The sequence below is a fragment of the Myripristis murdjan genome, chromosome 11 (assembly GCF_902150065.1).
Source record: "Myripristis murdjan chromosome 11, fMyrMur1.1, whole genome shotgun sequence".
Classification (NCBI taxonomy): Eukaryota; Metazoa; Chordata; class Actinopteri; order Holocentriformes; family Holocentridae; genus Myripristis; species Myripristis murdjan.
The window spans coordinates 3,739,944-3,752,365 of record NC_043990.1 but is presented as its reverse complement, the minus strand read 5'-3'; the positions used below and the strand labels follow the sequence as shown (position 1 = coordinate 3,752,365).

The 12,422-nt window shown below is 42.2% G+C and overlaps 1 protein-coding gene across 1 annotated transcript in view; it reads right to left on the bottom strand.

Moving 5' to 3' along the window:
* col14a1b (collagen, type XIV, alpha 1b) overlaps positions 1-12,422 on the bottom strand; it is a 247,931-nt gene that overhangs the window by 215,651 nt on the left and 19,858 nt on the right. Inside the window, exons 3-4 of the mRNA XM_030063880.1 lie at positions 3,145-3,288; positions 371-454 (exon numbers count right to left, since the gene is read on the bottom strand). Of these exons, the coding sequence (XP_029919740.1) occupies positions 371-454; positions 3,145-3,288 (228 nt within the window). The remainder of the gene's footprint in view (positions 1-370; positions 455-3,144; positions 3,289-12,422) is intronic.

Genomic DNA, 12,422 nt, shown 5'->3' with positions numbered 1-12,422 from the left:
GAGAGAGAGAGAGAGAGAGAGAGAGATGTCGGCGGCGCTGCCTCCTCCAATTTGTCTAAAAACTTGTTCCTGGTTACGGGACACATTTCTAACTTTGCTTCAGAAGTTGTTTCCGAACGCTGACAGCTTGCCTCACCGAGACGGCGCTTCAAAAAGAATCTCCTGTCAAAACTTATATATTAAAAAAAAAAAAAAAAAAGAAAGAAAGAAAGAAAAAGAAGAAGAAGCTCGGCGTGCTCTTGTTAAACAGCAGAGGTCTTGAATCCAGACGACCAGCAGAGGCGATGTGACGGGAGGTGTCAGTCTTTTCTGTGTCGGTGAGTTTTTTTTTTTTTTTTTTCTCCTCCGGTTTCCCCGCTGAGGATCTTACCTTCTGAGATCTCGTTGTTCTCCTCGGTGACGCCGCTGTCTTCCCTCTGCTGAGGCTGAACCATCTCCACCCCCGACCGCTGGGCTGCAGGAGACGAGAACACACCGGCGTTAACGAACGGTGACAGAGGAGAAGAGAGGGAAATAAAAATAAATAAATAAATAAAACACAGAATACAACAGAATACATGGCAGGAAGCATGGAGAGCTGTCCTCGGCCTCCTGTGGCACCGAGGAACAAAGCAAAACCCAGATTGCAAAACCAGGATTAAGCAGAGATAGCAATACTAATAATATCATATAAAAATAGCTGAAAATCCAAAAAGTGCTTGAGGCCTTATTTTTGTTAGTGAGAACAGTTCAGCAGCCAGATGGCAGCAACATGAAAAACAGCATCATCCCTTCTTCACTTTGGCTAATTGGTCACAGAGAGAGATTAATGTGTGAGACGCCGCAGAGGAACAGAGCCCGAGGAGACGACTGAGTCAGCAGCACACAACCTCCAGAACCACAGAACCTCAGGAGAACCTCAGGAGAACCTCAGGAGAACCTCAGGAGAACCTCAGGAGAACCTCAGGAGAACAGACACGCCCACCTTCTGCTAATCCCATGCAGTTTGGGCCCCAAAGCCTGCAGTCCACATGTGTTCTTGTGGCCTGTTGTAAAATGGTGTGTGTGTGCAGACTGGGGCCTAAACAGTCTTGGAGCTGCATCAGTTGGCTTTGACTGGAAAGCTGAGACTCTTGTGGATTCAATGAGCCACATTTGATTCCTGTGTGATGATGTTGGCCCCCATAGCAGCCATTTCACTGCAGGCAGAGACTTTTGTCACACTGGACGTCGCTGGAGAAAATGACCTCTAGTGACCTCTAGGAGAATCACAGCCTCATCAAACTTTACACACACAAACTAGAGAGCTCTGCTTCTCCAGCTGGACCGACAGTGAGGGCCAGTTTCTGACACGTTTCCTCAACACATCGCTCAACATCCAGTCAATGCAGTTCTTACAGAAATCTCCGAATGTGAAAACTTCTTGACACCAAATCAAATCATGAACCTTTCTGTGGTGTTCCTCAGGGTTTTGGTTTCCTAAAGTGGGATTTTGGAGGCATTTTTGACCATTTTTATCAATTCTCTAGTGGTCAAAAATGGTTCAATTTCGCACCAAATCTGTTTAACTCCATAAATGGTATTAACTCAAAAAATGCTGCAACAACTTCTGACACATAAATATGCATGGAAATGGCTTCATATGCTCTTATCATACAGTTCTACCCCTTTGCCACTACAAATAAATGACTAACTAAATAAACTAATAAATAGACACCTAAAAAACACAGTGTCTATTAGAGATGTATGACTAGAACAAGCCGACACACACAGCTTCCCAGGTTCCCAGCTGTCAGATGATGGATATCACTTCAGATTAGCTCATAGCAGATTATCAGCACTAGATTCGTTTTATTAGATTAGATTACATTAGATTTGTTTATTAGATCAGATTACTGTAGATTAAGCTTTACTGTCGCTGCACTCAGTAGAAATGTGACTGTGATTATTGTCGGGGGGGAAAATATTCATCAAATAAACGTCTGGTTAACGCCCCTCAAACACATCGGCTCATCTCGTCGTCGTCTCTTCACTTTTTGAAATATTTTCTTCTGTTTTACATAAATCAGGACAAACACATCAGAAACCCTCTGTACACTCAGGCTGGAAACAGAGGAGTGATTACCTTTAAAACACTCTTAGAGAGAAGAAGAGGAGAAGAAGAAGAAGAAGAAGAAGGTTATTACTGTGTTGGAAGCAGCCTCCTCCTCAGTCTGGATGAGCGATGTGAGGATGTTTTATTTATTTTAAGGTTTGAAACACTAACCCTCTCCCTGAGGGGAAACACTGATGGCTTCTCCAAGGTACAGAGACGGATTTATTGAATATTTCACGAACCTGTCGACCATTTCTAAAGACCGAGAATCACATGTCTGGCCTGTTTACTGCATGTGCAATCTATCTATCTATCTATCTATCTATCTATCTATCTATCTATCTATCTATCTATCTATGTGCTTCATAACTTGATCTACTAAGTATCAGTCGTTTAGTCACCCACTCCCACTTCTTCTTCTTTCTCTTTTTCCTTTTTAATGTTTTTTGGTGCTGGTTCGTTTGTTTGTTTTTCCCTTTTTTTTATCATTATGATGATGATGATGATGATGATGATGAGTTAAAAGCTTCTGGAGTTGTGCTGCTCTATTTATAGTAAAATATGGTGATGTTTGCTTGTCCCCCTTTCACCGATAAAAAAAAAAAAAAAAAAAAAAAAAAACTGTCAGAAATGTGATAATGAAGTAGCTAGAGGCCCCGTCCTTACCAAAGTAATTATAGCTTTATATTTTTCTTTTTTTATTTTTTATTTCTATTTCATTTTTAGTTTTTGTTTTCTGCTCAGTTCAGTCTCAGAGTGGGTTTGCTGCTCTCAGGTGAGTGTTTCTTGTTTTCTTGTTCGTGTCAGTGTCAGTGTGAGTTAGTTGTTTTATTCTAATCTAGATAGATAGATAGATAGATCCACAGATTACAGATTAAATAAAATAATAAAAGATAAAAAAAATAAAGAATAAGATCTAAGTACAAGCCAGTGTGCAAAAAGCAATGTGCAAAAAAAAAAAAAAAAAAAAATCTGACCGACAGCAGCACCACACACACTTTCTGCTGGTTTTTATTTTATTTTAGTTGGTTTTATTTTGTGGTGTCGTTGTGAGTGAGCGTGTTCCTCACCTTCATGTTTGGCCTGCAGGGGTTTGCTCTCCTGCCCTCCGCTCACCGCCGTGATCCTGAAGCTGTATTCTTTAGACGGGTCGAAGTTCTGGATCAGCAGTTTGCCCTCCTGCTTCGACACCTGAACCTCCGTCTGCTGGCCACCTGGGCGGGGATCAGAGACGGCGACAAGGTTACTGACTCGGGTTAAAGACAGGAGGGTTGCCGGTTCAAATCCCAACGATGACCAGTCGGACTTCAGAACCATCCGACCGGCACGAAGACACCATGAAAACACAAGGAGGACATGCAGAAGCCACGTCTTCCTGGCTGTGTTTAAACCGGCGGTGCGTTCACAGTCCTCGGTTCAGAACGGTTTATCTGAGCTCTGCACGGACGGAACGCAACCCCGCCAGCGACAGGAAGCCAGCGCCAAAACACAAGGTATTATGGGTAGAGGGAGACAAACTGAAGTGCGTTTGCTCATGTGAAGGAAGAGACAGGAACTCCATCCAATCAGCAAGCTGCTACCGAGTCATGTGACTTTTTTGCAAATCAAACGCAAAAAATGCAACAAAGTCAACTTTCAAGTCGAGATATTTCAGAGTAAAATGCACAGATCGTCATGTAAACAGTCAATATTATTCAGCAGGGGGCGCCACACGTCATTGATTTGAGCCTTTGGGCAGCGGGTGTGTCACTCTCAGCCAATCACAGCGCAGCACGGTGCCAGATCCACAGCACCACATCCAATAGGAAGCTCCAAAAATCACAGACGTGGAAAAGAAAGGAAATCTAGCGAGGAGAAACAACAAGAGGATAAAACCTTTTCCACAAAGAGGACGAGGATGAAGAGCAACGGCCCGTTCTCTATTGGACATGGAAGAGGCTGGTGGGCCAAATTTTTTTTTTCCTAGCATGGCAATGTTACATTTTGGGGCGGGCGGGAAAGGAAAACCGTGTCTTTACAAACCACGGCGACAAATCCTGCTCATTCTGCCTCTAAAACATCTCTTTAAAATACAGCATCTCCTTTCTCCAACAGCGTGAGCACAGAAAAAAAAAAAAAAAAAACATGCTGAGAGGTTTCAACACTGAAAAAAAAAAGACCCTGAAGAAGACTTTAATGTCAAAATCTATTTTTGCATCGTGAGTGTGTGACTTCCCTCCCTCACAGTTACACTTTCACCGCAGTCAGCACCTCCACAACACCCGAGTGGGTTCCTTCTCCCTCCTATCCAACGCTGAAAAAGTTAAAAAATAAAAATAAATAAAAAAACAACCAACAAAGCGGAAAACAATTATTTTCAGACTAAAGCGCACACATTTTCAGAGTTCAAGCTGCCGTTTGAGTCTTTTGTTCGGCTTCTTTTGTGCCGTCCTTCCTTTCAATCACAACAATCACTTTAGTGTGGTTTGTAACTCGCGTCCCTCGTTTGAATGTGGAAATCACAAACAACCGCGGTGACACCTGAGTAATTATCTCCTCATGGAGCTGTCAGGCGGAGGCGCTCGCCGCACCTGTTGGAGGACGAGCCGGCGACTCAAACCCTCAGCCCCCGGAGGATTCAACTCGACTCCCCTCGTCCGCCTGCATGACAAATGTCGCCGACTTGTTTTAGCGAAACACGGAGAGGAATCTGGACGCGAGGCCTGGATGGAGCTGAAGACCTCAGCGTGAACTCTGACCTCAGGAGCAACACAGCCAGGCGGTGTGACTCCCGATGGAAACACTCTGATTTATTTATTTTCTCCTGAAATTTCACTTTGAGAGGCTTCAAAGTTGAAACAAACCGTTTTCCCCACATCATAAGACCAACACGTTCTCACTCCCAGGCTGTCAGTTTGGTCACGTGTCTGTCGCATTTGATACAGACACCCTTCAGCGTCAGTTTCAGTTTCAGTTTCAGTTTATTGTCATTCAAACATGTTAAAAACATCAAGGAACGAAAAATGCATTACCCAGGTCCAGCAGCGCACACAATAAATAACACTGTGCAGTGAAATATCTAAGACAGACCCTATAATGAATTAATAAATAACCTAAAGCCTATAATATCAGAGGCAGCAAACTTCCTTGCTTTAATCACATCAGTGTCACGTGGTTTAGGTTAGACTACAAAACAACTCGGTTAAGGTTAGAGAATCGCTCGGTTTAGGGTTTAGTCTACAAAACCACTTGGTTAAGGTCAGGGTTAGGGTTAGGCTTAGACATAAAAAGCACTTGGTAAGAGTTGGGGAGAGATTAAGCTTAAATGTTAGGGCATGGTTAGATTTAGACTACAAAACCACTTGGTTAAGGTTTGGTTTAGGCAACAGAACGACCTGGTTAAGGTTAGGGAAAGGTTACGTTTCGACATTTAAAAAAAAAAAAACGCTTGGTTTAAGTAAGAGAAAAGTTAGAAAAAGATAACACAATGATTTGGTTAAGGTTTGGCTGAGTCAATTTAATGACTTGGTTAAGGTTGGGAAAAAGTTAGGGTCACGCATTAAAAAAGCACTTGGTTAAGGTTAGGGAAAGGTTAGTAAACAATACCATTTTGTTAATTTTGGGAAAAGGTTAGATTTAGACAACAAAACCACTTGGTTAAGGTTAGGAAAAGGTTATGGTTTACGCATGAAAAGCACTTGGTTAAGGTTAGGGCATGGTTAATCAACAACACCTTTTTGTTAAGGTTGGGAAAAGTTTAGGTTTAGATGGCAAAAACACTTTAGGTAAAGTTTAGGTTTAGACATAAAAAGCACTTAAGGTTAAGGTTAGTTAAAGGTTAGAGAACAAAAACACTTGGTTAAGGTTAGGGAAAAGTTAAGTTTAGTCAACAAAACAGGAGTCTAGCGGGTGTCTCTGCTGAAGCTCCGTCACTCTGACACTGAATGAAATATTCAAAACCAAGACGCTGCTGTTTTATGGCTGCAGAATCACATCAGATAGAAAAGATCTGCATGTCCTGAGCATCATTTCGGACACATTTCCCTGGAGTTCAGCTGCTCATGTTCGGGATCTCTGGAAACCTCAGGATCTCCACTTGAATTTTAAATAATGGTCCTGCGGGTCTGAACAAAGCTCGGCCGTGCCACGTGCAACACAGACTGCGAATCAGCCGGTGACCTGTTTACCTGCTTTCTTTCCTCCCTCCCTTCCTTCCTTTCTTGTCTTTTTTTCATTCTTTCTTTTCCTTCCTTCCCTCTTTCTTTTTCTTTATTTTGTTCCATCTTTCTTACTTACTTGCTTTCTTTCTTTCTCTTTTTCTCTTTCTTTTTCGTTTGATGTCTTTCTTTCTTACATATTTACTTTCTTTCCTTCTTTCTTTCTTTCTTCCCTTACCTTAAATGTGTTTTTATGACTCAGCTCTATTTATCTCTCGATGCCTCTCCTTATTTTGTGTTAATGGTAAGGCTCTTAATGTTGTAATAAAAGCTTATTGTCTGTTTTTGTTACTGAAACTAAAAAACTGCCTGTGTGATGTTTATTATAAAATTAAAAGATAATGTGCACATTTATTTTTCTACTGCAGCTGCACACACACACACACACACACACCTGAATTTAACACAAAGTGCCGACTGCACAGTTCTCTGCTTTTACTTTGGAAAAAAAAAAAAAATCAAAGTATTTCTAACTATTCATAATATCAGCACTTTGATGTGGACGTGACAAGATCGCTCAAACTTTTTTTATTGAATTTATTGAAGCCTGAGGAGGAAACGAGCAGAGAAAAGAGTCAAAGTGCTCAGGAATATGAATAAAACGACAATAAAACCTATAATAACAAAGCCAGCCAAATAAAAAGGGAAATATTTCGGGGCGTGCCGGTAAAACGACAGGAGAGTGACAGCAGAGTGACGGCTCTGCAGATGAAAGAAGCGGCTGCAGGTCCCAGATCACAGCGAACACACACACACACACACACACACACACACACACACTTCACCTTTACAGCAAAACACTGAGAGAAACCTGCGTGCTGCTTATTTTATTTATCCATGTTTGTGCTTTCTTTCTTTTCTGTTGTCTGTTTTGCGGCGCTTAACCGCGTTATCATCCTGCAGCCTGATTCCCCAGCAGGGATCAATAAACTTCTACCTTATTAAATACCATTTCTCTATATGAAAAGTTTCAAAATGAGATTTGGAAAGGAAAAAAACAAAGACAGAAACGGCAACTCTTCAAATTATGGCTGATACCGCAAAATTAAGGCAACTTAAGTGCCAGTATCTTGAGGCACTGATTGACAAACTGCGAGCATTTTTATTGACTGCAGCCTCTGTAATTTATTGATATTTAATCATCTTTTGGGTAATAATGTTCTCTAAAAAAACCCCACCGAAAAACATTCATATCCAGAGTCTCCCAGCGGGCATCATTAAAGTTCTTTTATGTGGAAATAACCCGTAATCGTTATTATTTTACGAGCGTTTTGTGTGTGTTTCAGATCTCTGGTTGGGCTCGCGTGACGTCTCCTCCTGTCAATCACAAACTGAAAAAACAACAACAAACAAACAAAACCCTCATTAAAGCTCGTCCAGCAGAGAGGAGAAACTCCCCCGCCACTCCTTTTCAGAATTATACATATTAATATCAGATCAGTGATGCTGGATCAATATTAACATAATCATTAACATGATATATTCAAAGGTTAGATCAGCCATGTTGGATCGATATTAGATTTCTTGTATTAATAAAAAAAAGAAAAAATACTGAAACATAAAAAATGCAATAAAACAACAAAACAAAATGCGCCAAAAATTACGATAATATTAGCAAAAAATATTAAAAATCATGACAAAAATATTTTTTAAAATCATATATTTAAATATCAGATCAGTGATGCTGGATGACATTAGACTTCATGTTTTTAAATGCTTGCTGTATTATAAAAAAAAAAAAAATACTGAAACATAAAAAAGCAAATGGAAAATTAACTAAAAAAAAGGCCACAATTACTGAACTGAAAAAGAAGACAAAATGCCCCAAAAATTACCATAATGTTAGCAAAAAATATTAATAATATATTAAAAATTACAAGAAAAATATTTTTAAAATCATATATTTAAATATCAGATCAGTGATACTGGACTGACATTAGACTTCATGTGTTTAAATGCTTGTGAACGGTGTGTAAATTCACATGCTTTCTTTCCAAAACACAGGGGAAAATGCAATTGACCAAAAAATACCTAAACATCCAAAAAAAAAAAAAAAAAAAAAATTAGCATAACAAGACCAGAAAAATGGAACAAAAAATGACCAGAAAATGAGCAAAAAAAAGCAAGAAATAAAAAAAAAAAAAAAAAAAAACATGTATTTAAACACATGTTGTGTTTAAGTGCTTGTGAAAGGCTCAGGCTGCTTTTTTTTTTTCCACAAGTGAATTTAAAGCGCTCCTCTTTTCGCTGAAGACCCCCTGGAAAACCCTCGAGGACCCCCGGCGGTCCCCAGACCCCACATTGAAACCCACCATCTATCCGGCGTGGCTCAGTTGCCTCAGTCGGCTCGGCAGGCAGCCACTCAGGCTTCACAGCTCCTCCATGACTTACCTTTTAATCTGATTTTTTTTTTTTTTTTTTTTTTTTTTCAGACTAAGTGCTGCCCACAGGCAACATGGAGCGACGGGAGCTGTGTGGGCTTGTCTCAGAAATGAGGCCATCAAGCTTTGGTGAAAATGTCAAGCCTATTTGAAAGATCTCGCGGCGGTGAGGTTGTGAAGAAAGCGGTAAGCCCAGGGTTACAGCGCCGGCTCGCAGGTTGCCGGACTGAAAGCCTTTACGGGACATGACTCAGGGGAAAAAGCACCCTAATGGCTAAAGCGGCTCCCTGCATCCTCCTGCTCTCGGATACGTTTACAATTTCCCATTTCAAAGTTTCACCTGAATGCCATTTAAAGTCTGACAATAGGGGCGGGAAGTGGGAGAAAAATTTGGTAAGGCTTCCAGGGTCGTAATGCAATCGCAACCTTCTCATGAAAATGAAAAAAAAAAAAAAAAAAAAATCAGCTTTCACTCAGTCGGTGTGAGGAAAACAGTTTTACTGAAACACACCTGCAGACAGGCAGAATCACCACGGTAACCAGCGTTTGTTCAAATAAAGTTTCTAAATCAATCTGCTTGGCAAGCAAGGCGGCCGCGCTCGTTCATCGTTTGTGTCCAACGAAACGCACGTGAACGCACCGCCGTCCAGGAGCTGGTTTCTCCCGGATGTTGGATTTTCCCGGCGGCACGTGAAGGCACCGGAACTGTCTCAGGACGTCACAGGTTCGATCCCCGCAGACAGCGAACACGTCTGACCTCCTGGAAGTGTCCCTGACCCCCGCTGACCTCTGACCTCTGAGCTGAACTGATGCTGCATTCATGTCCACTCGGAACTCACAACTTCCAGCTTGTATAACATATAACACTGTTGCATTCCCGGTAGCGATTTGAAAATTGCACTTATCCCTACTGCGATTTTGATCTTTTTTTTTTTTCTTTTTTTTTTACTTTATGCTGCAGTGAGCGATCTCTGACCACTAGGGGGTGCTGAGAGCTCAAACTCCATATGGAAACACAGGGTGAGTCCAGCTTCCAGGTTCACAGCAGCTTGGTGGTACAAAACTGAATGTTAAGGTGAAAAAAAAAATGTTGTAATGCAAATGAGGGATAAATGTCACTCTCACAAGCTTCCTGTTAGATGACCAATCCAGTCACCAGAATAAAACGCTGCCATTTTCTGTTTCTGCAAACCAACAAATACGTTGAAATGTCAAAGTTTCTGAATGAAAAATACACCGCATGTCAACATTTAGACCTGCAGGCGACGTGGTGGAGCTAACTTTCGTGCATGAGTAAACGCTAGCTAAAATGAACTTGTTAGCTACATTAGCCACTTTTGTTTGCTTTTTTTTTTTGCCATAAAGTTGCTCGGTGAAGGTTAAGAAAAGCTCACGGTGAAGACATGGGAAAGGTTTGTCGTCATGGTTTAAACTACATCATCATCATTTAAACTACGTCATGAAACTTGAAAACGTGACTTTTTAACGTATCCCTGGTTTGCAGAAACGGAAAATGCAACAGTTTTTCCTGACGACTGGGCTGGGATTATGTGGATTATTTTGCCTCTGAGCTGCAGACTTCCAGCTCCAAGGTGGCGCTGCTGAGAATGAACTTTTTCACCGCACTCACACCACCGATCTGAGCTTTTCTGCAGAACGAGACGCTTTGAACGAAGCTGAAGAGGCGAGGCGGTGAAGTGGGCGGAGACACGGAGTGTTAGTTTATATAATTATGGGGTACAAAATTCTCCACAAATCACAGGTTAGTTGTTAATGGCTTCTGAAATCAGTGCAGATCCAAAGCTTGTGCTCCTCCTCCTGAGACTCGGTGCCTCGTGTTTGTTCCTCAATAAAAGGAATTTTGCCTCGGAGCCTCTGTGAATGATGGTGATTTGCCAAAACTGTGAGGGAGAAAAGTCGCCTGCAGCATCTTTCAACAGATCAGCCCTGCTCTTCTCAACTTTTATTTCCCCACAAATGGTTTCCGGTCATGAACCTCACAGCTTTGTTACTGTCAGCCTTCACCTCCACAGCACAGACGTGCAGATGGGCGGCGGTAAGCCTCGCTCCTGTTGCGCGGCCGGCCCGTCGGAGTCGAACGTCTGAGATCCGGCGTGTGGATGTGGCTGCTCTCATTCGCCTCTCCTCCCCGGGATGAAAGCGGAGAGCGGCGTTCACTCGGAGAAAAAGCAAAGCTGCATTACAAGGATATCTGTGTGAGTTTGTGCCGCGCTGACAGATCACCGGCAGGCCGCCGCGATAAGATTGTGTCTGCATCCGGCCTTTAATCGCTCCTTCCCTCTGTATCTCTTTTATCCGTGTCGTCCATCCCTCCTTCCATTTACTCTGCGCTCTCCCTCCATCCCCTCTGCACCTGCATCCCTCTGGTATCTCCCTCTATCCATTTACTGGTGCCCTCCCTCGCCTTTCTTTCTCTTCCTCCCTCCATCCATCCATCCGTGCCGCCGTCTGCCCCGTGGCGCTTCTTCAGAGGACGGCTTCCTGCGCTCGCTGGGTCTTATCTGACATTTTCTCCATTACCGTGATCAAACGGGCGGCCGAGTCGAGCCGCAGGCGGCGGGAGGAGCTGGATCTTCGCCGGAGGAGAGCGGCGTCCAGCGGCGACGAGGTAAATAAGACGAGGCTAAACTCCGACCGCACGGATCAGCCGGGAAACAGCCGGCGCAGAGATGAACCGTGTCTGTCTGACTGGTGTTGACGCCAACGAGCCAAACAACTTTTAACACCCCGACAGATTATATTAAAATAAAATCTCCATATTGACAAGAGCTTAAAATCTTGTTTTTCTTCAAACGAGGTCAAAAATCCACCACTGTGGTGAGATAATCCCACTTGTTTCCAGTGCAGTTTCACTTCTTCCAGGATTTTTTTTTCTGGGATTAAGTCTAAATGTGTTGAAACAAGTCAGAATGAGGCAGACCAGATGAGACACTTGATTCAAGAAAATTCTGGAAACAAATTATCTGGGATTATTTCATCCCGCTGGCAGATTTTTTTTTTTTTTATACCCTTGTTGATAGAAAAACAAGATCTCACCACTGAAGATGACACTTGATAGCATGGAGAGTTTTTTCAGTGAAATTAATTGAATTTTGCATTTTTATTTTTTTTTTTGACCAACAAATTGGAGATCACACACGTAAAAAGTACAGAAGACGAGGGATTACGCACGGCTCCATTGAACAGAATGAACAAAGTTACAGAAAAACACAAAAACACAAAAACAAACTTTATCCAAATTTGAATTTCACGTCGCTCGATCAAAGGCAGTGCAGACTCTCAGCATGGCTTTTTTTTTTCTGTTCATTCTGCTTTGAGTGCTGTGGGAAAAAAAACGCTTATGATGGTAGACAAAAGCCTGACTTTCATAAAATGAATTCACATTTTGACAAATTCTGCATTATTTCGTTTTATTGTTTTCATCATCGAAATCCATGATTCTGTCTGTGTTTTCTGCATCGTCATCATGCGGCCCGACACTTCAGCAACACCTGCAGTCTGTCATGGCCCTGAAATATCTACGCATTTGGCCATTTTTCACAATTAGCAGTGATTTAGTAGAGTTTGGAGTTTAGTAGAGTTTGAAGTTTTTAATGCACACCGGAGAGGAAACAGAGAGGAAACCTGAGGTCGTTTCTTACATCCCCCCTCATTGTGCTCAGAGTCCAGCGAGTGAAATAAAAGTGAAATTAAACTATAGCTCATTTTGCCGGGGACCAACAGCAAGCCTCTGAAGGACCCCGGCCGGGC